This window comes from Cricetulus griseus, chromosome 3 (assembly GCF_003668045.3).
Source record: "Cricetulus griseus strain 17A/GY chromosome 3, alternate assembly CriGri-PICRH-1.0, whole genome shotgun sequence".
In the NCBI taxonomy this organism is placed as follows: Eukaryota; Metazoa; Chordata; class Mammalia; order Rodentia; family Cricetidae; genus Cricetulus; species Cricetulus griseus.
This window is the reverse complement of record NC_048596.1, coordinates 88,635,950-88,662,054: the sequence shown is the minus strand read 5'-3', so window position 1 is coordinate 88,662,054 and position 26,105 is coordinate 88,635,950. Positions and strand designations below refer to the sequence as shown.

General features: G+C 38.7%; 1 protein-coding gene across 3 annotated transcripts in view; it reads left to right on the top strand.

The window, feature by feature from the left end:
• Positions 1-2,025: 2,025 nt before the first annotated feature.
• Usp47 (ubiquitin specific peptidase 47) overlaps positions 2,026-26,105 on the top strand; it is a 91,255-nt gene continuing 67,175 nt past the window's right edge. For 2 of the 3 annotated variants that reach the window (XM_035442289.1, XM_035442288.1), the window contains exons 1-2: positions 18,959-18,994; positions 25,424-25,627. In XM_035442289.1, the coding sequence (XP_035298180.1) occupies positions 18,974-18,994; positions 25,424-25,627 (225 nt within the window). In that variant the 5' untranslated portion in view covers positions 18,959-18,973. Of the gene's footprint in view, positions 2,224-18,958; positions 18,995-25,423; positions 25,628-26,105 lie in introns of those variants that run through there. The other variant, XM_027410093.2, reaches the window with a different exon arrangement.

Genomic DNA, 26,105 nt, shown 5'->3' with positions numbered 1-26,105 from the left:
TCTCTCCTCTCTCTCTCTCTCTCTCTCTCTCTCTCTCTCTCTCTCTCTCTCTCTCTCTCTCCAGACCAGGCTGTCAAAGAGAATCTTAATGAAGTATTTCTTAAAATTCCAAGATGAATGAATGTCTCAAAAGTTTAAATTTGGGGGCTGAGGAGATGGTTAAGAGCACTCACTACTCTTGCAGAGGACTCTGGTAACTCACAACTGTCCATAACACCAAGTTCCAGAGGGTCCAGTACCTCTTCCAACCTCTGTAAGCTGCACGAAGGCGGTGACCATATACTCAGATACACATAAAATAAAACATACTTTTAAAAACTGTTTAAACACTCTTCCCAAACTCATCATATGTACACTTAAACATGAAGACAGATTTTTTTCAACCTTTTTAGAAATCTGAGCAGTATATTTAATGTATTTTTAGCCTATCTGGATTTTTTGTTTTTAATTTTGTTGCATGTTTTAGGAGTAGGTATTTGACTGTTTTGGAAAAAGGTAGTTGACATTGAATCCACAACCCCCTGAATGCTAGGAAAGTTCTTTACCACTAAGTTATGACCACAGCCCAAGCCTGTTAAAACATAAAAATTCTGGTTGACATTAGGAAAGATGGAAAACTAGTAACTGAACTTCAACAAAACCCTTTGTGTGGCTGGAGGTTGGAGCAAATAAACGTGAGTATTGTATTAGTAAGAATAGTTGAAAATGTACTTCTTTAATTTAGGATCAAAATCTTTGTGCATTAGCTTTTCCAGCTTTCGACAGCTATTAAAACCAACTACAGAAATATCCTGAACACTGAATCAGATATTTTAATAAGTGTATCTTAAAGAATTAAAGCTTTTAAAACTATGAAATCTAGTCAGTCATAGTGAGGTCACTAAATATTTTCAGTGGAATTAATGGATTTTTTTATACCATTACTATTTAAAAACTCATTTATTTTAAATGTCTTTGCTATACTTTTTACATTTTACAGATATCTTACAATGCCATAACTATCAGAATTATAATAAAGCTTACATAATGTATGGAGAGCTTTTCAGGAAGTGGGGTATAATAGAAACAAGTTTGGAGAGCCAAGAACACAGGTAAGGGAGTTGGCGCTGTGGGTGTTGGTAACATGGCAGGATGGAATTAGCCCAGCAGGCAGGAAAATCGTGAGTTTGCTGGAAGTCTTCATGAATGACGCCTCGCTGGGTCTTCATAATGGAAGGAGTGGGATTATGGAAAATGACTAATGCAAAATTTGTTTAGTTTAACACATTGGTACTTACTGTCAGAAGAGATTAAAATTCTCAAAAAAGCATGTTCAAGAAAACTGCACAGGTTGAAACCCATTTCAGCTCTGCTCTCAGAGGCTCCCTCAGACTGACCCTGTAGGATGATGATAGCAAGTTACCCAAAAGGGTGCAGAGGAGGGCACCTCTCAGTGTGATGAGTCCTCTTTAGGGGACTGGGGGAGGGGGGCAGCTACTGACAGGCACCCTAAGGAGAGTGGGGCAGTAGGAGCTGAGTGGCTAGGGGCCAAGAAAACAGCCCTGACAAGAAGGGCTGGAGCCCTGAGGGCTAAGAACAGAAAGGTGACTTCTCTACAAGGCGCGTATCTACCAATAAGAGGTCAAAGGTACCTGACCAGGGCTGCAGTACCCGCGCTTGGGAAGAGGAAGAGTCGGACTCTCGGGTCAGAAAGGGGACTTTGAACTGGAGCCCGTCCATGACTCTGGGGCCTGGTCCCTCCATCTGCCAACAGAGGGAGCCGGAGGATGGAAGGACCGGACTCCCGGTTATGAAAAAGTGTTTGCACTGGCCCTCAACCAGCGTTGCGTACCCTAGGGCCGAGAAAGAGGTGAGAAGATTGCCAAGCTCGCGACGGCCGCCCGCGCACCTCAGGCGCCAGGCGCCCGGCTGCGCGCCCACCGCGCCGAATTCTCGCGAGAGCGGCAGCCGCCATTTTTCCATTGATTGCCGCGGGCCGGGGGAGGGGCGGCGGCGGCGGCGCCCTGGGTCGGTGTCTGCGCGCTGGTGTCTAAGGCCTGAGCTGAGGCCTCCGCGGTTGCCGGAGCTCAGGCGGCTGGGAGGATGACTGCCGCTGCCATTCTCTCCTGAGACACAGAGCCGCCGCCACCTCCATCCGTCCCCCGCAGGCAGGGCGGAGACGAGCGAGCGGTCGGAGTCTGAGCGATGGTGCCCGGCGAGGAGAACCAACTGGTCCCGAAGGAGGTGAGGGGCCGGCGGGCCAGTAGGCCCGAAGCCTGCGGACCTCTCGGAGTCGCGCAGGCCCAGGGCGGGAGGCTGGCAGGGAAGAGCAGGCGTGCGGCCCGGTGAACGGTGGGCGCGGCGGGCAGTTGAAGACCACGGGCTTCCCGGGCCACGTAGCTGGGGGAGACCCCAGACTGCGAACGCATCGAAGACTGAACCGGAGGAGTCGAGTCCTGCTCCGGGCGGGGGTTGGGGAGAGAAAGTGGCCTTTGGAGTCCAGACTTCACACGTCGACCGAGAGTTAGGGATCAATTCAAAGAAAACATTCTGGAACAGTTGCCCATGGGCAGGACGGGGTGACCGTGCTGCTTCTGGGGTTTGACAGTGTATAGCTTACAGGGCTTTTGAAATCTACACCCAAGTTGAGATCTGTGGAAGGAAGATTTAACTGTTAGAGAGTTTTGTTTTGTTTTTTTCAACTCCTGTTACTTCGTAGTACACTATTGGCCTGCCTAAATGGGCCTACCCAGGATCGTTGAAAAAGTATTGAAGGGAGGAGATAGCCGAGTTAATGTTACCATATGGAGAGATGAAATGTTGTTTTATTTGATTTTTTGATCGTTTTCTGGTGTTGCCAGTTTGGGTGACTTAAATTCTTAAAAGCGAGTGACATGAGACTCCCGGACTTCTTGGCTTCTCTTAAACAGTAAGTAGTAGAAGATTAAAGGTGGAATCATGCACTGGCCAGTGGATTTCGACATATTAATAGTCAGTTGGCTTTATAAATATCCCCAGCATTTTCAAACATGTATTTTTAACTGCTGATCGTCAGGCTTAATGCTTTGGATTTTTATGTCTCATATACCTTAAATAGATGCCAAGTGTTAAGTTGAAATTAGCAAGGTAGGATCTTGATATTTGTGTGTGATGGTTTCAGATTCCTAAATTTGTAGAGCTTTTTTGTATTGTAGCAATTCATTGCTACACAGACAACCCCTGGCACAATGCAAAAGTGACTTTATGTTTTGTACCTACCTAGTTAAATTTCCTGCTTTCATCAGATGGACAGTAAGTTGATTTGTAGGGTTTTGTTTTGTTCTTTGAGGTAGGATCTTACTATGAGCCTTGGCTGGGTTGGAACTCACCTTATATATAGGCAAGGCTGTCCTGAAACTCAGATTTGCCTGCCTCTGCCTCCTTAGTGCTAGGATTAAAGGTGTGTGCTACCAAGATCCGTGTTTTGTTGTTGTTTAAGGCTGAGTTATGTGTCAGTATTTATCTATCAAGTATCACTAACTCTGTATTGAAAGTAAATGTGAATTAGAGATCTTGCCTCAGAAACAGTTTCAATTACTAAGGGGTGGGAGGTGGGGGAACATGAGCCCTCCTTGAGTTTATTCAGGGGCTTTGTACTAAATAACAAGGAAGGAAGTAATGGGTTTTAAGAGAAAGGTAACCTTTGTTTCGTTTAGTGCTGGTTTCCATTATAAGAGACAAAATTAATCCTTGATTTCCAACTGTTAGAAAATAGAACATAGGTGAAACCCTGCATAAGATTATTTGGTTTGTATAACTTTTTGTTTTGTTTTGTTTTGTTTGTTTTTTCGAGACAGGGTTTTTCTGTGTAGCTTTGGAGCCTATCCTGGCACTCCTCTGGAGACCAGGCTGGCCTCGAACTCACAGAGATTCGCCTGCCTCTGCCTCCCGAGTGCTGGGATTAAAGGCATGTGCCACCAAAGCCTGGTTTGTATAACTCTTGATAGAGATACACACATATCCTACTTTGTCTTAAAAAACTGATATTGCAATGCTTGTTTTACCTCTTGGAAGTTTGAAATCTCCCTAATCTGATAAGCCTAACTTGTTTTCCTTCTGGATTTTATGCTTTATTTCCTGTTCCTTAGTTTTCAGTATTTTATCCATGATTCCTGCTTCCTGGGATCATGCACAGTTCTGCTCTTGAGATGCAAACTTTTGCTAGCCAGATAGTGTATTCTTATTTGAATGCTATACTCATTCTTCATCCGAGAGGTTGTTTCAACTTCTGTATTTGCTTCTGAATTACCATGACTGTGTTCCAAAAGGAAGCCAGTGGTCTCTTAATCCAAATACATGGGCTTTCTCCCTTTCTCTTCCTTGAATTTTTTGTATTATTAGATACTTTAAACAAAACAAACACCCTGTTTGCCCACCTTGCTCCTATTCATGCTTTTAACAATCAGTTTTATTGTCTTTGTTATTCAAATAGTAGTAGAATCATACAATGCTATAAATCTGAGGGAAAATCATGGTGATCGGCTCGAAATTTAAACTTCGATTTCCACAGGGGTGGAGAAGTACAGCTATCAGGTTGAAAGTGACTTATTCAAATAAGGACTCAATGGCAGGTAGAAGACTAGAGCTTGGGTCTTCTATCATTTCTTGCTTGTCCTCTTAAGTTTACTCCATGTTACCTTGGGGCAATAAGAGTTGTTTATCATTTTTCAGGTACTTGTATTTAGTGAGAAGAAATTGCAGAACTAAAAGCCTTCCTGCATCTATTCCAGTGGGCTATATTAACAATCCTAAAAGAATTTGTTTTGCTTCAGAGAAGTTCTGACCCTTATGAATGTGGCTTTTGAGTCCATGTGTGAATTCATACAGTTGTTAAGTGAGTTAAGATTATTTTGGTCTCTGAAACTCTGGGACAAATGTCCCTTAGAGAACTACTGGAGACGGCATCTTAGTGTACAGTGATTGACAAACTGTATCCTAGCTCCCATCCTGTTTTTGTTTGAGTTATTAGTGATTTTTAAATTGTTGAATTAAAAAAAATCAAAAGAATAGTTTTCTGTGATACATGAACATGGTTGGCATGGGGATTTCATTATGAGGACACAGCTTTCAGTAGTGGCAGCAGTGTTGAGTGGTTGCTGTATATGTAGGCTGTGTGCAGCTTGATATTCAAGGCTCAGTACACTTGCTTCTGGCCACAACCTGCCTTTTCCGAGCTTATCTCTCTTCCCATGGAACAAGTTTTTAATGTAGACAAACAGGTTTCTCTTCAGCTTGCTTTTTATTTCTATTTGTGCTGTCTCTCTTTCTTACTGACTTCACCTATTCAAAACCTCTGTACACAATCCATAAACTTCCTTTATTCTGAAAAGTCTTGAGCATTTTAATCTTAGGAATTTCTCCTTAGTAGGCTTCTGCACATGAGTAGAGATCACTTAGCAGTTCATAAAGAGTGCTTTGGAACATCTATTGTTGTCCCCACATTTTATGTTGTTCAGTGGAATTCCTTGACAGCAGAGGCAGCATATTTCTCCCTTTTTTTTAATTTTTTTTATTTATTTTATTTTATTTTTGTGTGTGTGTGTGTGTGTGTTACAAGTCTAGGGGAGTGTCTTTGCTGGAGTATAGATTAGTAAATATTCATTTGTATGGTTATAAGGATGTAAGGAGGCTTCAAATTCTAACTGGCTATCCTCCACTTGGAGGTTTTCCACAGTGTAATTGGCAAACTGTTTGCACATCCATGACTTATCTCCATAACATCTTTTTCTTAAAAGAGCTCTGTTATTTTAAGTTTTTGCATTGAGAGGAATCTGTATCTCCAGTGTCATCTTTTGCTAGTGGCCACTGGTCAACATTTCCATAGGAAGGTTTTTCTCATGGCTGAAATGAAGGAGGGGCAGAAGAACTCACCCCTTCTATCTGGAGTCTACATTCCTCAGCTCTTCCACTGCTTCTTGCTTGTTCATTTGAACATGATCCAGCATTTTAGTACCCTGAAAAGAGCAAAAGGAGAGGGTGGTGTTCATTGAGGAGAACTTCCCTGTTTTACTCTGCCATGTGTCTTAATTGTGGACTATTGATTTTGGTGTTGAGATTGCTTGCTTTTAGTATCTCTAGTTTTAATTATTGCCTGATGGTTGTTTCATTCCTTAAAAGGGGTTGGGACATAGCATGTATGAGTACTCTGCCATGTGGGAGAAAGTTAGAATAGACACCTCTAGTATCATACAGTATTAACAGTAAGGTACATATTTATTAATGTTTTGATGGATTTTGTGTTTTGAGACAGGGTCTCTAAATAGTCGTGACTGGCCTTTAGCTTACTACATAGACCAGGCTGGCCTTGAACTCATAGAACTCCTCCTGCCTCTGCCTCTGCCTCTGAGTGCTTGGATTAAAGGTGCCTATCAATACACCCTGCAGTAAAGTTTTAAAAATGATACTTTTAGCACATGGAACATATAAATATAGGGAAGAAGTGAAAAAATATGAGTAAATGTAAGTTGCATGCTTCAGTGATTTTTGTTGTTGTTGTTGTTTTCCGTGCTGTCACTATTCCTTACATTTAGTAATAACCAACGTTTATTGAGATACCAAATACTGTCATATATGCTTTGTGTATATTAATTCATTTAAGGGCAGCAGCTTCACAACTTATAGGAGAGATCTTCAATGACTGTTTCTCTGTTGTCTTATTTCTTGTAGAATAAATCTTTTCATCTCTATCTATTAAAGGCCATATCAAATGAATAGTCTTTTAATTTTATCTCTCTTGGTTAAACTACTTGGAATTGTTGCAGTGCCACATTCATTATTTTGTTGATTTTTTTTTTTTTTTAAATGGGGTTTGTCCGTGTAGCCCTGGCTGTCCTGCAACTCACTCTATAGACCAGGTTGGCCTCAAAGACTGGCCTGCCTCTGCCTTTTGAGTGGGGGAATTAAAGGTGTGTGCCACCACCCGGCTATTTTATTCATTCTTACAAAACATCGATTCTTGTCTGTGGGAGGCTTCTCAGAGAGTAACCATCACTGTCTTAACAGAAATATTAATAGAGATCTGGCACTTCCTGAAAATTATCATTTAGTGCAGTGAAAGGAAACCAAATGCAAACTATGTATAATTCCAATTCTGTTGAGAAAACAGTGGCATCTAGGTTCTATCCAGTGTAGGAGCAGGAGGGTTTTCTTCTGCATTGGTGGTTAGTAGTTTTGTATGTCTGAATGATTGAGCTGTCTGACTATAGCTTTGCATGTTTGTTATTTTTAGGTAGTTTTTTTATGTCATACTGATCATTGTTATTTATGTATCCTTGTTTTTATTTCTTCTGCCTTCCCGCTTGTATTTGAGTATTTGTCTTGAGTATGACTTCAGCTTTTGGTTGTGATTTACACATGTGTAGGCATCTCATCTAGTTTCTCTACTTGCAATTTATCTATTTATTTGCTCAAGCTAGAACATGGTTTTGATTTCCCCTTTCCCTTTTTTTCTCATGTGTAACTTTTCACTTAGACATTACAAAATGTCTCTTGTACCTTTACCATTTTGCATCTCTGAGTCTAATTATTTTATCACTCAAATGTCCTTCTGAGTGGTTGCTCTGCTTCCAGGCTGGCTAGCCCTAGCCATCCTCAGGATACCTTATTAAGCATCTGCTTACCTTTGGTAAGCAGATGACAGTTTACCTTAGTGCTTTAAAGTTTTACTTGCTACCTCTGATGGCATACAGATACTCAACTACATATTTTGAACTCGAGTTTTTAGTTTAGTTGTAGAGCCCCTCCTTTGCCTCCCAAGTGTTGACATTAAAGGTGTCCTCCACCGCAACCAGCTTGAGTCCCTATTTTTCAAATTTTTCTTATTTTTCTACATTATTAGTTTAGCCAAGTGGTCTTTAATGGATGCCAGGGGATGTGTTTGACAGTATTGGGTCATATAGAAAAGAGCAGGGATGTGATACTGGCACATAGTGGGTAGAAACCAAGTATTCTGCCAGAGGTCTTTCTAAGGCAGACTCCTTAACAAAGAACTGTAAATCAGGCAAGGTAGCACACTCCTTTAATCCCAGCACTCTGGGAAGCAGAATCAGGTGGATTTCTTTGAGTTCAAGGCCAGCTTGATCTATATAAAGGGTTCTAGAACAGCCAGGGGTACATGGAGAGACCTTGTCTTTGGGGGGGTAGGCCTGGGGCGCAGGGGTCAGAACGACACTGACTTGACTCCTTGTAGCTGTCAATAGGGCCACTGTTGAGAAGCCATATATTGTAAAGTTCCCTTGAGCGTAAACACTTCCTCTTATGTTCAAACCTATCATCTTTTGTTATTGTAAGAAGCTGTGCCTAGGGCCTTCTTACCTGCTCCAGATGAACCTGTTTATGATGCAGCTTCTCTGAGCTGGAGGCCAGCCTGGATTTACATAGACAACAAATTCCAAGTCAGCTTTGGAGACCCTTCCTCAAAAACAAACAAACTTTAGTAGAAGAAAGTTTCTCTAAGAAAGAAGAAGAAGAAAAAAAAATAGAAAGTAGTTGAAAGCAACTCCTCTCCACCACCACTCCACACACACACACACACACACACACACGCACGCACGCACGCACGCACGCACGCACGCACGCACGCACGCACGCACGCACGCACGCACTCTCTTAATTAGACCCAGGGCCTGCATAGTTAGAACTCAAGAGAGAACAGAAAAAATAAAGGAAATCAAAGAAATTAAAAGTTACTTAAGCAAAGTTAGCAGAACAGTGAGATAAATTACAAAGTAAGCAGGATAGCCAGAACCTAGCACTGCAGATAAAATAGACCTAAACTAAAGAGTGTAATATAGAAGAAGCTGTTATGTTCAATAGCATCACAAAAGTAAAGGAATGCCTTCTTCAAACTTCAGAAAAAAAGATTTTTTTCTGGTTCTGTCTCTGTAGAAATGCTGGTAGTTTTCTTATTTACATATTTATTTTTCTCTGAATTCATTTCTGTTTGCTTGTGTTGGATTTTCTTTTTCATTTAGATGTTGTCCTTTGAAGATCCTTGGGGGTCTATGCTAACATAAGAGTGGTCCTTAAGGAAGAATGGAAACACTGCCAGCTGGTGTTGATGCTTTCCCTTATGTTTTCCCTGTATGATGACTTGTGTGGATGATTTCCTAACAAAGTCCCATAAGCTGAGTGGTTTGTAAATAACAGAAATTTGCTTCTCAAAGTTTCAAGGGCAAGGAAGTCCATGATCAAGATTTTCCTTGTTCAAAACCAGGATCTCTTCCTGTGTCTTCCAGTGGAAGAGAGCGAGGCAAGTCTCTGGGACATCTTTTATAGAGATATTTTCTCTTTAACAAGGTCTGTGCCCCTGTGAGCTAATAAACTCCCAAAGGCCTCACCTCCAAACATACTGAGAATTAGGGCTTAGAGTATGCATTGGTAATTTGTGAGGGTGTGGGTGGAGTTCCATAGCATCTAGGAACACTGATATCAGTTTCTTTTGGGATAGGTGAGTTTGCCAAGAGGGGGCAAGTTTATGAATAGGTAATAGGGAGGTCACCGAAGTCTTACCACATAGTATACAGATGATATTTCATTCAGTTTCCCACTTTTTCAAAATGGTGCACACATCCTTTATATGTACTTGGTTATGCTTTTCAAGAGGTGTTCAGTCTTTGTCAGGAGGAGTTGAAAAGGAAAGGAACCTAGGGTTCAAATTGCTTCTTAGATGTCAGTCAGTTCTCATAGGGTATCTGAAATGGCCAGTTCCCAAGGCTCCTCTTTTTTAAAAAATGTCGTTATGGAAGAATTGTGGAAAGAATACAAAGTTCATGTGTACCTTTCCTCTAGCTTTTTAATCTTAGCATTTCCATGACTGTAAAACAGTTCTCAAGTCAGCCTTATTACAAATAAGTAACCACTGTATAGAAGTTACTCAGATTTTTTTTATATTTATTTGTTTGTTTATCTGTCTGTCTGTCTGTTTGTTTATTGAGGCAGGGTTTCTCTTTGTAGCCCTGGCTGTCCTGGAGCTTGATTTGTAAACCAGGCTGAACTCACTCTGCCTTTTGAGTGCTGGAATTAAAGGCATGAGCCCTCACTGCCCCACTAAGAAATTCAGATTTTTACTAACAGTTGTTTGTTTTGCTTACTAAACTGTTGCAGTTTGGACCAAGGGACTCTCTTTCTATTCGGTGTCCTTACTCTCTAAGTACTTTCTAATTCTCTGGTACCATACAATGCTGTTCCTGTTCATCTTACATCACCCCCACCCCCTACTCCCCCACCCGACCCCTGCCCCAGCCTTGGACTTCACCACTTCTTGAAGGACCTTACTTTGCTAAAATATAAATTAGCATGTATCCTAGATACCTGGCTTGCTGCTAAGCAGGTGTGCAGCAGTTTCTCAGTTGCCTGCCGTAGTCACTACCACTTGCCTTGCTTTCTAACTCCTAAACTTATGTTTCTGTTTCTTGTGGGTTTATGCTCTTGAATTTTTTTCTTTTCTCTTGTTTTAAATATAGTTGGAGAGACATGAAGTAATTGAATGCATCCAGTTTATACTCTTTAATCAGAAGTTCCTAACTTAGTGTTTGGTCCTTCAGACTATGTAGTTTTGTTTGAATCCCTTCCACTGTTCCCAGGTTCCCCGTGCATTTGTGTTACTCTGTGCCCAGTCCTGAGTGAATATTATGAAGCATTTCTTTTTGTTAGTCAGTTTTAAGGAACTTTAAATGGGTGAAATTGGATGTTTCACAAAAGTCAGTATTTTAAGTGTTTTCTGAGAATTCCTGATTCTTTTTTGTTTTAATTTTATTTTTTCCTCTTGGATTAGTGATGTAGTCTTGTGTCTAGATACTCTAATTAGGGGAGAAGACCGGATGGGAGGGGAGGGAGTTCAGATATTTCCAGATCAGTAGAGCTACATGGTTGCCACATTAGAAAGACAGATTCTGTTGAAAATAATTGCCAAAACCAACAAACAAAAAACAACATTAATATGGTTAGATACTAAGAAAAAACTAAATTTCCAAAAACTATCTTCCACTTAAAAAATTCCTTATTATTAAGGCTTTTCAGTCAGCGACCTAGGTGTCATGAAAAGAGGCATAGTTCTTCTATGAGGTTCATTACACAGTGGAGTGTTTGTGGGTTTTGGTGGATTAAACTCTGAGGCAGTTCTCTGTTGTAAAAAAAAAAAAAAAAATTACCATATCATTGATTAAATGATGTGATCGTTCTCATCAAGATTCTTTGGGGGGGAGGAGCGAGTATTTCTCTGTGTAGCCTTGACTGTCCTGGAACTCTGTCTGTAGACCAGGCTGGCCTCAAACTCATAGAGAGCCATCCACTGGCCTCTGCCTCCCAAGTGCCAGGATTAAAGGTGTATACCACCACCGCCCCTCATCAAGATTCTTAGATACTCCCTACCCCACCTGGCTGCCTGGTTTTCTATTGGCATAGTATAGAAGGGATGGCAAGTCCTACTCAACCAGCAAGATGGACTCTTCTTAATTACTGTATCTCAATATGATTGTGTTTTCCAACTCTAAAAGTCCCAGCATTGTATCTTTAAAATTTGAAATTGTGTACCTTTAGTGTAAATTGTTATTTGTGTTCATCCTTTTGTCCTCAGACAAAATTCTAAGACAGAATTCTAGTTCAAAATACCAATGACAAAATACCTTGGGCAAGTTACTTAAACTTCCGTAAGGACAAGAGTAATGACTGTTATCACCTCCATTCTTCCTTCCATGTACCAGCATCCTGTGCTGTGCATTGTGCAATAAATGTTTGTTGATTAGATTTAAAGGTAGAATTCTGATTACAACCCATCAGCTGCATATCTTTGTATCCATAGTGCTAATTTTACATAATTTTTAAATTTGACAGATTCTCTTATAAGATCAATTAAGACCTGTTTTATTGCTTCAGTTGAGAGTTGGAATGTGAAACAGAGTACAAATAGTGAAAATTAAAGAAAAGGTTTACTAAACTCTGAAATCCTGATATAATGTTGTCTGATATATTTAAGTAGTTGTTAAAATAATTTACATGATTAGCAGGTGCCTTAGTAACTTTTTTTATTGCCATGATAAAACACCATGTCCAAAACAACTTATAATAGAAGACATTTAATTTTGAGGCTCAGGGTTCAAGAGGGTAAAGAGTCCATATCCATCATGGTGAGAAGCATGGTAGCTGGAGCAGTAACTGAGAGCTTACATCTGATCCACAAGCAAGAAGCAGAGAGAGCTAACTAGGAATGGCGTGAGTTTTTTGAAACCTCAAAGCCCACTCCCAGTGACATACTTCCAGCAAGGTCACACTTCCTAATCCTTCCCAAACAATTCCACCAACTGGAGACCAGGTATTCAGACACATGAGCTTATAGAGGCCTTTTTCATTTAAACCACCACACAGGTTGTTTGCTTGTAAGGATTTGGTATGGAATGTCATTGCCAATCACAAACTGTGTTGAGAACTTCATGTTGATGCTCTGATCTTCTTTAACTCTGGGGTAGAGTTATTGACATGGACAGAAGACTATCAGTTGTGTTAGGTTTTAGATTTAGACTGGATACTTTTTCCTGATTGCTGTAAGGCCTATAGCCTCTCAGTTAGGGAACTGTGCCTTCTCTATTACATATAGTGTTTATTATAGAGAAAAATTAAATAAGGCTAGGTAATGTAACTTTCAAAAAAAGGCCAAGTGATATAATTAAGAAAAGATTTTAAGACTTTTTAGGAGAAACCTTTCTAAAGACAGTGACTCTGATAACCTTTGGTAAGATGATAGGTTTCCCTTTAGGAAAACCATGATTTCCCCCAGCTTCCATTGCTGAAACAGTATACCTGGTATAACAAAAGGAGGAAACATTTATTTTGGTTTATGGTCCCAGTTCATGGTTATCAGTGCCCATTGCTGTAGAGTCCTGTAGTGAGGAAGTGAAGAGCAGAGCCATTAATCTCATGACAACTGATAAGCAGAGAAAGTGAGAGAGTAACTAAGATTGGTTCTTCTAGAGCAGCAGGTCTCAGCCTATGGGTCACCTAAGACCATTGGAAAACACAGATATTTATGATTCATAACAGTAGCAAAATTACAGTTATGAAGTAGCAACGAAAACGATTTTACTGTTGGGGATGATCACAGCATGAACTGTATAAAAGGGTTGCAGCATTAGGAAGGTTGAGAACCACTGTTATAGAGTGTGTCTACATGATGGCATGCTGGGGTATGGCAGAAAATTGCACTGTGGTCAAGGCTTGAGCCAATTCAGTGTAGGTGCATAGTTAATCCTGGGCTGTGTCTAAAAGTTCCAGAGGCTTTGTATATCTAGAAAAATTTTACATTTTTATTGTGTAGATATCAGGGGTCAAGAAATGTTTGTTTTTGTTTATTTTCTAGAAGTTTACAAAATGCCTTGATTTTTTTTCTACAGTTTAGTTAGTGAAACTTGCTTATGGGATCAATTTTTACCTAAATATTTTGTATGTCAATCACAACAATGTTAAAATTTGCACATAAATGAAAATGAGAGGATACTTATTGATAATGTCTCACCTGTTTTCGTTTTCATTTGAAATAAGTTAGATACTTTTTTGTTTCTTAATGAAATGTTTCCCAAAATAGTGCATTTTAGTATATTTCTACATGTGAGTTTATTTGCTAGAATGTCCTTGGACATAATTACTTGATGACTATAGATAATACACACTTTTTAGCATCTTGAGTAGGCTCCCCAGGTAGGTCTCCCTTGTCTCTAGAAAATGCTACCAGCTGCAGTCTGGTGGTGGGGATATGTCCAGATCTGTTTGTGAAATCGTCAGCAATTTCTCACCTACTGCTGTAAGGAAGTTTTGTCGTGTCCTAAAAATAGCTTCTGATTTTCACTGTGAGCCACATACAGACCAGGATGGTATGGTTCTTTCTTAACCTTCTGTGTTGGAACGTGATGGTGAATGTTTCTGTGTTTCTGTTTCCTGGGTGCTCTCCTTGAATCTCTTTGTGAGCCTTGGGCTTAATAAGAGCCCTGATAAATAAGATAGGGAGTTTGGGGCTGGAGATGTGGCTCAGAGTTAGGAGCAGGTACTGTTCTTTCAGAGGATTTGAGTTCTGTTCCTAGCACCCATACACTTCCAGCTCCAAGAGATCCAACACCCCAATATAGAGTACTCCCTATTAATTCTGTTATTCACTTCTTTCTGGACTAGAGAGTGACTTTAGTGTGGCAACAGCAGGGTGATTACTGGGAACCCTCACAGGAATGTTTTTAATTGGGGATGGATGAATTATTCCTAAGGATGTCTCAGAAAACATTAGAACCTTAGGAAAGTTCTCTCCTATTTAGGCTGCTGTCTCAGCCGGACACTAGCTAGCTGCCTCCAATCTGGTTGCTTCTCATAGGCTTTGCTGTTTGGAATCACACAATATGTGAAGCTTTGGAGGGTGATCTGTTGTTGCTTGTCTCAGTTTGTTGTTGCTGTTGTTGTTCCCAAATACTACAGTTTGTTTATCTTTTTACCAGCTAATAGACATTTGGGTTATTTCTGTGTTGTCATGGTTGTTTTGTTTTGGCTTTTTGAGACAAGATCTCACTTTATAGCCTTTGCTGACCTGGAACTTATTATGTAGACCATGCTGGCCTTGAATTTACAGAGATCTGCCTTCCTTGCCTCCCCCAGAGTACTGGGATTATGGATGTGCACCACCATACCAGCCAAGCAGTTACGGTTTTGACGATTTGGAATAAAACTTCCACATTGTGATCTAGGGGATGGGGAAATGAGGTTGACTAGGACATATTTTTTGTATGGAAAGTTTCTGTTAACTTTGTAAGAAACTGCCAAACCCATCTGAAATGCATGTACCATATTGCTAGTCAAGGAAGTACAAGAGTCCCAGATACTCAGCCTACTTTTGCTAATTGGCCTTGTTGTTTGTTGCTTGTTTTGTTAAGTTCATACTTTAACTCTTAGTATGAAGTAGTGTCTGTATGATTTGATTTTTATCTCTCTAATGGTGAATGACACAATGCAACTTTGCCTGAGCTTGATTTGGTTTCCTAGTAAACCTAATTCTACATACTTTGTGTAGGCAATGTGCTTGATAATAACAGGAGAGAGGGGAACAAGAGAATATTCTTAAGAAGTCAGTGTAATTTGTTGATGGCACTAGTATAATTTTACTAGGAAGTCAGTGGGGGTGGAGGCATTTTTGTTCTTTGGTGATTGGCTGTGGTTGTGTGGACATTAAAAATTTCCTCTTTAGCCGGGCGTTGGTGTTGCAAGCCTTTAATCCCAGCACTCAGGAGGCAGAGGCAGGCAGATCTCTGTGAGTTCTAGGCCAGCCTGGTCTCCAGAGCGAGTGCCAGGATAGGCTCCAAAGCTACACAAGAGAAACCCTGTCTCAAAAAAACAAAAAAACAAAACAAAAAAAAAATTTCCTCTTTAGTGGAGACTGCTCCTTTCTAGATCTGTTGTGAGTTTTTAGTCTGCACTCACACAGGATAACTGAGCCATAATCCCAGGGATTGTACCACCATCGTTCCTCTATACTCCCTCCCTGCCTGCCTGCCTGCCTTTTTTCTTTTCTTTTCTCTTCTCTTTTTTTTTTTTTTTTTTGTTTTGGTTTATGTGTAAAATTTTTACTTGTTTGATTTGAAAGTATCAAATATTTTAAAGATTAGAGTATTGTGTGTGGCTTGAATGCTGTCTTTAGCCACTCTTTAAATAAATGGTGTTTTATTTTGTTTTTACTTGAAGAGGCTTCTTTTGAGCAATTTCTTTTAGTAAAGTATATCTAGGCATCTTAGAAGCTGGGGTTTTTCATAAACCTCCATTAGGGTGTCCTTGGTTCCTTCCTGTATTTTCCTACATACCAGCTACAAATTGCTTGTATTCCCAGTGTTAATATCTGTTAATATTCTATGATCTTATTTGTGTTAGCTTCTTTTGATTTCCTTTTTTGCTTCTTGCATGTATTTTCTGTAGGTATATTGTTCTTTTTGCTTGCTCACACTAAAAATCTTTTTTGTTTGTTTGTTTATTTTTTGAGACAAGTATTCTCTGTGTAACAGCTCAGGCTGTCCTGGAACTAGCTCTAGACCAGACTGACCTCGAACTACAGCGATCCACCTGCCTCTGCCTCCCAAGTGCTGGGATTAAAGGCATATACCACCACCAGACAAAATACATATTTCTACACATTTTCCTAGATCATTTTCATGGGCTCTGATCCCTAAGAAAATTGCTTTTGTTCCCTTATCTTTATTTTTTTTAATCTCATGGCTGAGAAATTTCCAGATCTATAGACAGGTTTGTTTTTGTTTTATTTTATGTTTGTCAGTTATATTTGCCGAGATTTTTTTTTCTTAAGATTTAAATTATAAAATAAATACATTTACAGTGCCGAAAATACATAGCTTGGTTTCATATTTTAATGGTACCTACTCCTAATTAGTTTATCCATCTAATCACATTTGGGATGTCCAATGTTTTTGCTGTTTTAAGCAAATAGCAAAATAGCAAATAGCATTTCTTTGTGAGCTATCCTTTTCTAAGGAGCTGTTCTTGTCCTCTGCTGGGTACTTGCTGGCTATAGCTCAGGAAGCAGGCTTTTTAGTTTCACTTTTGTGAACATTCTTTCCCAAGTCTTCCTAACTTTTTGCCCTTTCTGATTTATTAACTCTACACATCTTCAATTTTAATTAACTTAATGTTCATTTTTGAAATTTAACGTAAGTAAAATTCTTCCAAGCTTAAGATTTTAAAGATATTCTGTAAAATTTCTTAAAGGATGTATAACTTTGGCATTGCTATTTAGGTCTTTAATGTACCTGGAATGGGTTTGTTTTCATGTAGAACATAAGATAGTCTTTAAATTTTGATATATTTTCCCCTTCTATGAACAACTACTTATATTGGAACCATTTACTAAAAAGGCCGTGGTTGGTCTGAAACTCTATGTAGACCAATGGCTTAGAATTTAGGGATCAACCTGCCTCAGCTTCCCCCAGGTATTAGGATTAAAGGCATGTACACACATGGCTAAAAAGTTTATCTTTTACCTACCAAATTCCCAGGTATATTTGGTTCTAGAGAGGCTGTAGAATCAGCTCTTATACTTGGGTCTCCCATCTATTGAGTAAATTTAAAATTTAAAAAATAATTTTTTTTGAGTCAGGCTGGCCTGGAACTCATTATGTAAATTAGACTTGCTTTGAACTTGCTATCATTTGCATCGGTTAAATTTACTTGATTTTGTATTTCATTCCTTATAAAGAACTTTCTGGCCAAGATTAAGTAGTAACAATTCTAATGAAACATTAGGGGCTTTTTTGTTGTTGTTGCTAAGTATGTGTGTGTGTGGGGGGTCTTGTCTATTTTGTCTTGTCTCAAAGTAGATTATTAGAAATGAAGATAGTAGGGGGAAGTATTCACTGCTGATCAGGTGGCTACAAAACTGTGGAGAAGTTTGAGAGGAAAGAGGAGGGATAGCAAGATTATAATGGTAAAATGGTGAGAGATGAGCTGTTCTGAGGATCTTTAGCTGTGTAACCACTGTCCTCAAACTAGTTCTCACAGAGTAACAGCCCAGGCAAGAGAGGTGGCACTAACTTACTTTTCTGCTGTGTGGCATCAGCCAGGGAAGGATAGGGCTGGAAACATCTGGAGGAGTTCTCGGACTGTGTGATATATTGATGCTGGTTCTCAGCTGAGATCTCACTGGGGCTGTGAGTAAGTAGTATGTCTATACATGGCCTTTCCATGTGACTGCTTAGCTTCCTTCCATCCTGAAAGCTGCTTTATAAGGGCATGTATCTGAGATGGAGCAGGTCCTTTCTAACCCAGCCTTGGAAGTCATGCTGTTTAGCATGGGAGTCACCAAGGCCCACCTCAAAAGGATGTGACATTAGATTCCTACTTTTTGCTAAGAGTGATGTCAAAGAATTGGGTGCACATGTTTTGAAACTGCCATAATGAAACTTGAGCCAAAGAGGTAAGGCTAACTAGGAAAAAGCATTCTGGGTACCATGAACAGAAATGATAAGACTGGGAGTGTCAGATACATGACTGCTTAGGTTTGTTAATGGCCTGCTTCTCATTGAATAATAAATCCTCCAGGGGATAAGAGCTTTGTTCACAGTTACATCCTAGGCAACTAAAGCAGCTGTAACAGTTGATTGTAGGGTAGTATTATTTTGTGAACGATATAGCCAACATTCTGTGCCAAACTAGTTTTTAAACTTACTGTTCTGGCACAGGAAAGTAAAGACAAGAAGCAGGATTCAAACTGTGCCAAACAGAATGATACTTTTGGTTAGAAACTCAGTCACTGTAAAATAGAATAGGTTTTGGTAGGACATATATTGAATTGTTAATGATTGCTATTTTAGAATTGCTATTTTTCTTTTTAAACTTTGTCTCCAGTAGCCCAGGCTGCCCTTGAACACATTATGTAGCTAAGGAGACTATGAACTTCTGATCCTCTGCTGCACCCCCAACCCTGGAGTCACTGTTTGAAAAATAATTACTGCTATTAGAATTATATTTTTATTGTAAAGGCAAAATGACCTTTAATTCAGTATGTTCTCCTTACTAAGGAAAGGACGGGGCAAGAGATAAATGTGTATAGAAGAAGCATGGGTAATGTAGACTCAGGGTTTCCAGAAATTGCTTATTGATAATTGGTAACTTTTATTTCTTTTTTCATACAAATATGTATCTATTTTCTTAGTTGTTAAAAAATAGTTAACTATAGTAAGAAGCTTATCTTAAATGTGCCAGTTTCCATGTCAGCCTTTTAGAAAGACTGATATCAGCATTAAAATTGCAATATCAATTATGAATGAATCCTAGATGGTATATAATATTTTAATTATATGTATTTTACCATAGAATATCTTTTGCTTTCATTTCACTCATGCCTTTATTTTATGGAAATAATTCATTTTGTTCTTATATGCCATAGGATGTGTTTTGGAGATGCAGACAAAGTATCTTTGATGAAATGAAGAAGAAATTTTTACAGGTAGCCTGCTGGTGTCACTGATTTAGTGTGATTGTCAGCAGAGCAGTAACAGCATGCTTGTGTTTTATTTCATTTTGTTTTTTTTTTTAAATAACAAAGCATGTCTTAAATTTTCTGCTTGTTTGGCTATTTTATTCCTTTCCAGTTTTAGTAGCAGAGAAGTCATCTTAAATGAATTTCATTTCTGGGCAGTCCTTTGTAACCAGTGAATAAGGAAGGAAGGACTGAAAGAAAACACTAGAGTCTTTCATTTCACATTTGGATGTAGAATTTGCTTGTTGTTACAGATATATTTATTTTCTGCACTATTAGTAGTATGAGGGATTGAATAACTTGCAAAGTTACTGCCTAGAAATTTTTGATAACATTTATTTGTTTGGGAGGGGAGCGCTTGCTACACCTGCATGCAAAGGTCAAAGGACAACTTGTCAGGGAAGTCCATTCTCTGCTTCCATCATGTGGATTCCAGGAATTAATTTCAGGTCTTTAGCTTGACAGCAAGTGTCTTTACACACTGAGCCATCTTGCAGGCCCTCTACCTAAAAATCTTTTTGAAAAATTAGATACAAATGTTAGCTTCTTGAGCGCCTGTGTTCCTAATAAGCCCAGACTTCCCTGTGCATACCACTCCAACCTTTCTTTCATACTTCACTTTCCTCAGATTCTTCTAGATATTCCTTGAGTTTCTTCTTAATGTTTTCCATGTGTCTCAAGTGTTGCAAGAGACTACTTAGAAAAAGATGACACAGATAAGTTGAGTAGGTTAGAGCTTTGGATAGAATGTAAAGAGAATCTTAAAAAGAATATCATCTTTTAAATGTAACTTAGGATTTCCATCAGTCGGCAGACCAAGAATTATTACTTAAAATTGAACAATATAAACGGGGCTGAGAAATTACATAGATTTCAGTTAGCAAAAATATTTAGACTCAATTCTCTTTTATAATCTGTAACAATGTAGTTGTTATCAACAGTGAGTAGCCACAGAAAAGACCCAACACTGTATTTCTTACCTCATAGTAGCTTCTATACCCAGAAGTAGAGAAATGGACTGTGCATGCCAGCCTGAAGAGAAAATGGGTTGACTATTGAATGTGGAAGTAAAGAAGATCCTTCACAATGTTTTAATTCTTTTATTTCTCCAGAAAAATCAAAATTTTAATTTTATTATTACATTTAAGGACTGAACATAAGTATTCAACTAAATACCTTTGTGTTTTTAAATACGAAGTATCTAAGAACTTTTGTTGATTGTGTTTTGTATTATTTTTGAGGTACTGGGGATTGAATCTAGGGCCTCGTGTCTCACACCTACCTGGCAAGCCTGCTACTAAGCTGTGTCCCCGCCTAGCCCCTTTTTAAATTTTTTATTCTGAGTCAGTCTGTCTAAGTTGCCTGACAGGCCTTGAACTTAGAATCTTTGCACCTTGGCCTCTTGAGTTGCTGGAATTAAGAACTATAGGCCCTAGCCCAGCTTAGGAACTATTTTTTTGTTGTTATTGTTGTTTTTACAAGGTTTACACCTGTAACCTTGAAGTTCTATTGTTAAGAATGTCAAAAAAAGGGATGAGATGAGATTATTTGAGAGAATTATACACTCAGAGTGTACTTAGGATTGCCCATGTCAGCCACTTCTATATTCTCTTAGTAGCGGAGCTGTCTTTGGAAGAAATTGCTATTTCCTCTGCAATTATCCTAACTTACTTTTTGCCCCAATATTCTATCCTGATTTTTACTTTTTGAGGGTTTCTTTCCAGATGTGCTGGGAAATCTGTGCAGTGAGTTTAGATACAAGCAACAGGCTTCCAATGCACTTCTTAGGATGACTAAGTATGTGTGTAAAATAAGTAAATTTGATTGTGACTGTACCTTCCTTGTTCTTGGGTAGGCTTTCTATGTAAGGAACTTTGTCCTTTCAAAACCTCATTCTAAGTGCATTTGTCTTCCTAAATGGAACCTTCTGTAGGCTTTTAAACTGTAGCTTTTTCTCACCGTAAATTCTTAGAACTCTTTGGACTAAAGATTTTAGCTCCCTCCCTTAAAGCATAATCTATGCTCAGGTGTTCTCCCACTCCCACCCCACTCCATCCACCATCTTTCTATACTAGTTTGCATGTGCCTGACATCTTACCTTGTTCTTGTTATCTGTTGCTGGTAGCAGCCTACCTTAACATTTGGTGGCTTAAACAGAACAGTTCGTTTATTTACTCAGGATTCTGTGGGATGAAGTTTGAGCAAGGGCTCAGCTATTGAGCTCTGTTCTTTGAAGCATCGTGACTTGGCTCCATTCATCTGGTAGTTGGCTTTGGATGGAATGTCCAAGAATGTTTTCGTATATCACACACCCAGCTCAGTGCTTCCACTCAGAGACTGCTTTTGCCTGTGTAGACTGCTAGGGCTTCCACACAGTGTGCTGATGCCAGGGTAATTGGATCTCTTACATTGGGACTGGTTTATAAAAGGAGAAGTTCTAAGATGCATAGTGGAGGCTGCTGGTTTCTTACAGCCCAGCTTTAAATGGCACAAGTGGCACACATTCTGGTGGTCCTAAACATGGTTACATAGCCAACTCAAATTCATGAGAAAGGGGGAAAATGGAAAAAGAATAGCAAAGAGTTAGCATTTTGTAATTCACCTGAAGATAATACTAATTTTTTCCTTTGGACATAAGTACCACCATTCTAAAGTAGCTATTCCAATTGTCTCAAATCTATATATTTTTACATTTAAATGTTTTAAGAAACAAATTTATGTTGTAGAGGGGTTTTGCTCTTAAAGCTATTTATTATAAAATTGCAATATCTTGTTTATGATACCTTCCAATGCAGAATTTTTTTTTTTACCAGTTCTCAAATTTGAGGTGAGGAAAGGAAAACATTTCTACAGAAATTCCAGAATTAGATGAAATGTATGGTAGATAGCCGGCTACATGTTAGAACTATTATAAGGGAAATAAAGAACAAACCAGATAATTAGGCGTAAATAAAGTAATGGTTTACAAAGGGCTAGTCTAGACTTTTAAAGAACATTGTATTTGCTTAAACTATACTAGAATTGAATTCGAGAGTAAAATATGATGGGTCTAGGAATTGTAGAAAACAGAATGGTACAAAACTTTATCACATAGCTGTTTTTAAGTTTGTGGGCTGGGGTTGTAGCTCAGTAGTCTTGCCTAGTATGCCCCAGTGCTCTGGCTCAATCCTCAAAACTTATACCTCACCCCCCCCCCAAAAAAAAAAGCATAGTCAAGTCTGGACTAGGAATTAGTAAAATGGATAAATTTTATTTCTAAAATAAAGTTAATAATCCATGCATTAAATAATACTTTTTAGATGGAAATATAAAAAGAAAAAGAATTGCATGATGTATTTATAAATCAAAATAGCATGTCTACTCTGATTTAGTATCTTTGTCTGAGAAGCTGCGTGTGTGCATAGGAAAAATATTTATTTATTTATTTATTCATCTATTTATTTTATTTAAAGACGGAGTTCAGCTCTGGCTGGTATGGAACTCACTGTGTAGACCAGGCTGGCCTTAGACTCAAAGAGATCTGCCTGCCTCTTTCTATTGATTTGCTAGGATTAAAGGCATGCATCATCATGCCCAGCCTCTTACTGTTTTTTAAAGGGCAGCTAATTGTGTGGATTAAAAAACCTTGGGAATCTGTGAGGTCTCTTGTAGTGGATCAGTACTTACGCTGCCATAGGAATGGACTTTAGGAGCCCATCCCACATGGAGGGATACTCCCTGAGCCTAGACACAAGGGGGTTGGCCTAGGCCCTATCCCAAAGAATATACAGACTTTGAAGACCCCCCTATGGAAAGCCTCACCCTCCCTGGGGAGCAGAAAGGGAGGGTATGGGGTAGGTAGGCCCTTAGTTGGGGGGGCAGGGGAGGAGAGGAGGGAGAAGGACCTGGGATTGACATGTAAAATAATTTTTTTCTAATAAAAAAAGGAGAAAAAAATAATTATCACCATTAAAGGAAGTAAAAGGAACATACAGTATTAAATTTTGTGTTTACTATAGCACAGTGCTCTTCACATAGGTTCTATTGTGGTAACTTCCCTGTGTGTTCCGGTGGGAGGAAAAGAATCTAGAGTTCTTGTACTTTACTCTCACTCATTTTGAGGAAGTTGGCAGCTGGGGATACATAGCACTGTGATATTGCCATAATTGTCGTATATTACTTTGCAGCATTTTTCATATCCAGATTCTTCTAAGGTGTGTTAAAATTATTAAAGCAAATATTTGCTGGGCGTGGTGGGACATGCCTTTAATACCAACACGTGGAAGGATGACTCAGGAAAGTTCAAGGCCAGCCTGGTCTGAGATATGCTTCCAGACCCTGTCTCAAACCAAATAAAAAATGTAAACCAAGCCCCCTCCCAAAAAAAGATGTTTAGTAGTTGAATTTGAGTCTACCTTTTACTGCAGATCAGATTTTTATTTATTTATTTTTATTTTCTGTGCTTTGGTGTTTTGCCTCCATGTATGTCTGTGTTAAGTTGTTGGATCCCCTGGATTGTCACAAACAGTTGTGAGCTGCCATGTGGGTGCTAGGAATTGAACCTGGGTCCTCCGGAAGAGCAGTCAGTGCTCTTAACCACTGAGCTATTTCTCCAGCCCCCCCCACCCCCTTTTAAGGTCTGGTTTATGATTCTTAATTTTGATTTCAAGTGTATAATATAATCTATTCTGTGTGTTAATGTCTACCTTAAATACACAGTTGAAGGCTTTTCTTCCTTTTCAGGGGTACATTAATAATGCCCTCTTTTACAGTTAGTTTTTATAGAGAGGGTATTTCTCATTTTCATTTTTAAGTATGTTTTTAGTAATTAAATTTTTTATTTGTCTGAAATGTAGTGCTAGCTGATCTGTTTTAAATGTTGCACTTTTATAGGAATGTGTTTCTGTTCCAAACTAATAGTTTCAGCCTTAGTTTACACAATCCCTTACAAGTCCAAAATTGACATTGCAGAAACAAATTACAATGATTTTACTTCACATCACCTGATAAAAACCTGTGGCTGTCCTGTTGTCAGTATTAGTTGGTGATACTAATTCTTATTTTAAAGTGGGTGATATGGACATAAAGGTTGAAGTTGATCCTGTTAAAGATGAAGAAGAAATTCTTGAAACTAGGACTATAACTAAGTAGTAGAATATTGACTAGCATATAAGACTCTAAATTCAATTCCCAGTACCAAAAAGTAGGGAGAGGTGAGAAAGGGAAAAGAGAGGATGGGACAAGAAGGGGAGAGGAGGAGACAAGATAATGGGTAGAGCACCAGAGTGTGAAGATTACATTTCTGAATATCCTTTCATGGGATGACCAAAGGTCCTCCGGGGAAAGCAAGTGTGTCCTTGCCAGAGCTAGTATTAAAAATACTGTTTTGGATTGAAGGAATATGAGATAGGAAGATATAAACTACTCAGGAAGCTGTCGCCCTAATTTTGATTGGAAAGGAACAGATCAACAAGGGATACCTAAAAGTAGACTAGATACAGTTTGGTACTAGTGACAGGTAAAGAGGAGAGCTGAAACTGGAAGACTGTTAGCGTGGCTCTGGTTTCAAAAGCTTGGTAGGTGTAGGTGGCTCTTGTTGAGGTGGCTATTGGGTGAGGAAGAGAAAGGAATTTCTTCCACTCAAGCACCCAGTGTGTTCAGATACAATTGATGGGACTGCTAACTCCATGGGGAATGGAAGAGAAAAACCAGTATTTTCAAGAGCATAAGGGAGATAGGGCATATTTTTGGTTTTGTTTTATCTTGAGAAAGATATTTTTTTTAAAAATTTTGTCTTGACAATTACTGGTAGAAGGAAAGAAAACTTATAATAAAAGGAAGGAGAATTTATAGTCCAATTTCCAGATTGATAGTTGAAAAGACTTGGTAATGACACATTTTTAAAGATCAAACTTGGTAATTTAAAAAATTATGTTTTTCCTGCATGTATGTTTATGCACTTGCCTGGTGCACAGGGAGGCCAGAAAAGAGCACTGGGTCTCCCGGAGTTGAGTTTCAGGTGTTTGTGAACTGCTCTTCCACAGGATCCCAAACTTGAGTCCTGTAGAACAGTAAACTTTCTTAATTTCTGAGCCATTGCTCCAGCCCTAAACTTTGTCATTTTTAATGTAAGTTTTTTCATGGCTTCTTGACTTAATTGCTTTATAACCATAAAAGGTAAAAGCAGATATCTACGAGAATAACTACTTTTCCAAAGCAAGCATGGTACTTATGTTTGACGTGATCTATTAGGGTATGTTTCATACAGAGTAAAACAGAACAGAGGATATACTGTCTTATGGTTTTTGTTTTTTTTTTTTTTTTTTTTTTACAGTGGTCATAATATTTTATAGTTAACTATAGTTGTGTTTTCCTTTAAGAATAATAATTGAAAATAATATTTTTTTTAAATTTCAGATAGAAAATGCTGCTGAAGAACCAAGAGTCTTATGTATAATACAAGATACTACTAACTCAAAGACAGTGAATGAACGGATCACTTTAAATTTACCAGCATCTACCCCAGTCAGAAAGCTCTTTGAAGATGTGGCCAACAAAGTAGGCTACGTAAATGGAACCTTTGATTTGGCATGGGGAAATGGAGTCAATACTGCTGATACGGTAAACCCTCAGATTTAAAACATCTGCTTAAGCTGCTAATAATAATGTCATAGTTATGATTACTACAGTTGTTAGTGGTGATTAAGTGAAAGCCTGGACATTACATTGCCATTTATATGGTTATCAAAAGTATAGTGGCTGAGTGTGATGCAGTGACTGGTCCCTCTTCCCTGTGGAATCAACAGTGTCCTGAAGTTTGCATAATATCAGGTCACCAGTTTTATATTCATAAAACGGTGGCTTTTATGCATATCAAGTAAAGAAAATTTTCCATGTTTACTGAGATAATTCATTTTATGTTTTTAATAAAAATTATTAATAAGATCACTTATTTCCTTTTATTTGTGTACCTATGTATATTGTTCTATGTACATCTTATTCTATGTACATATATAGTGTGTAATTCTTGATTTTAACTCTTAAGCTCAAAAGTGTTTCTAATGTATGCAGTCTCAGGTGTGGACATTTTTACATCTCA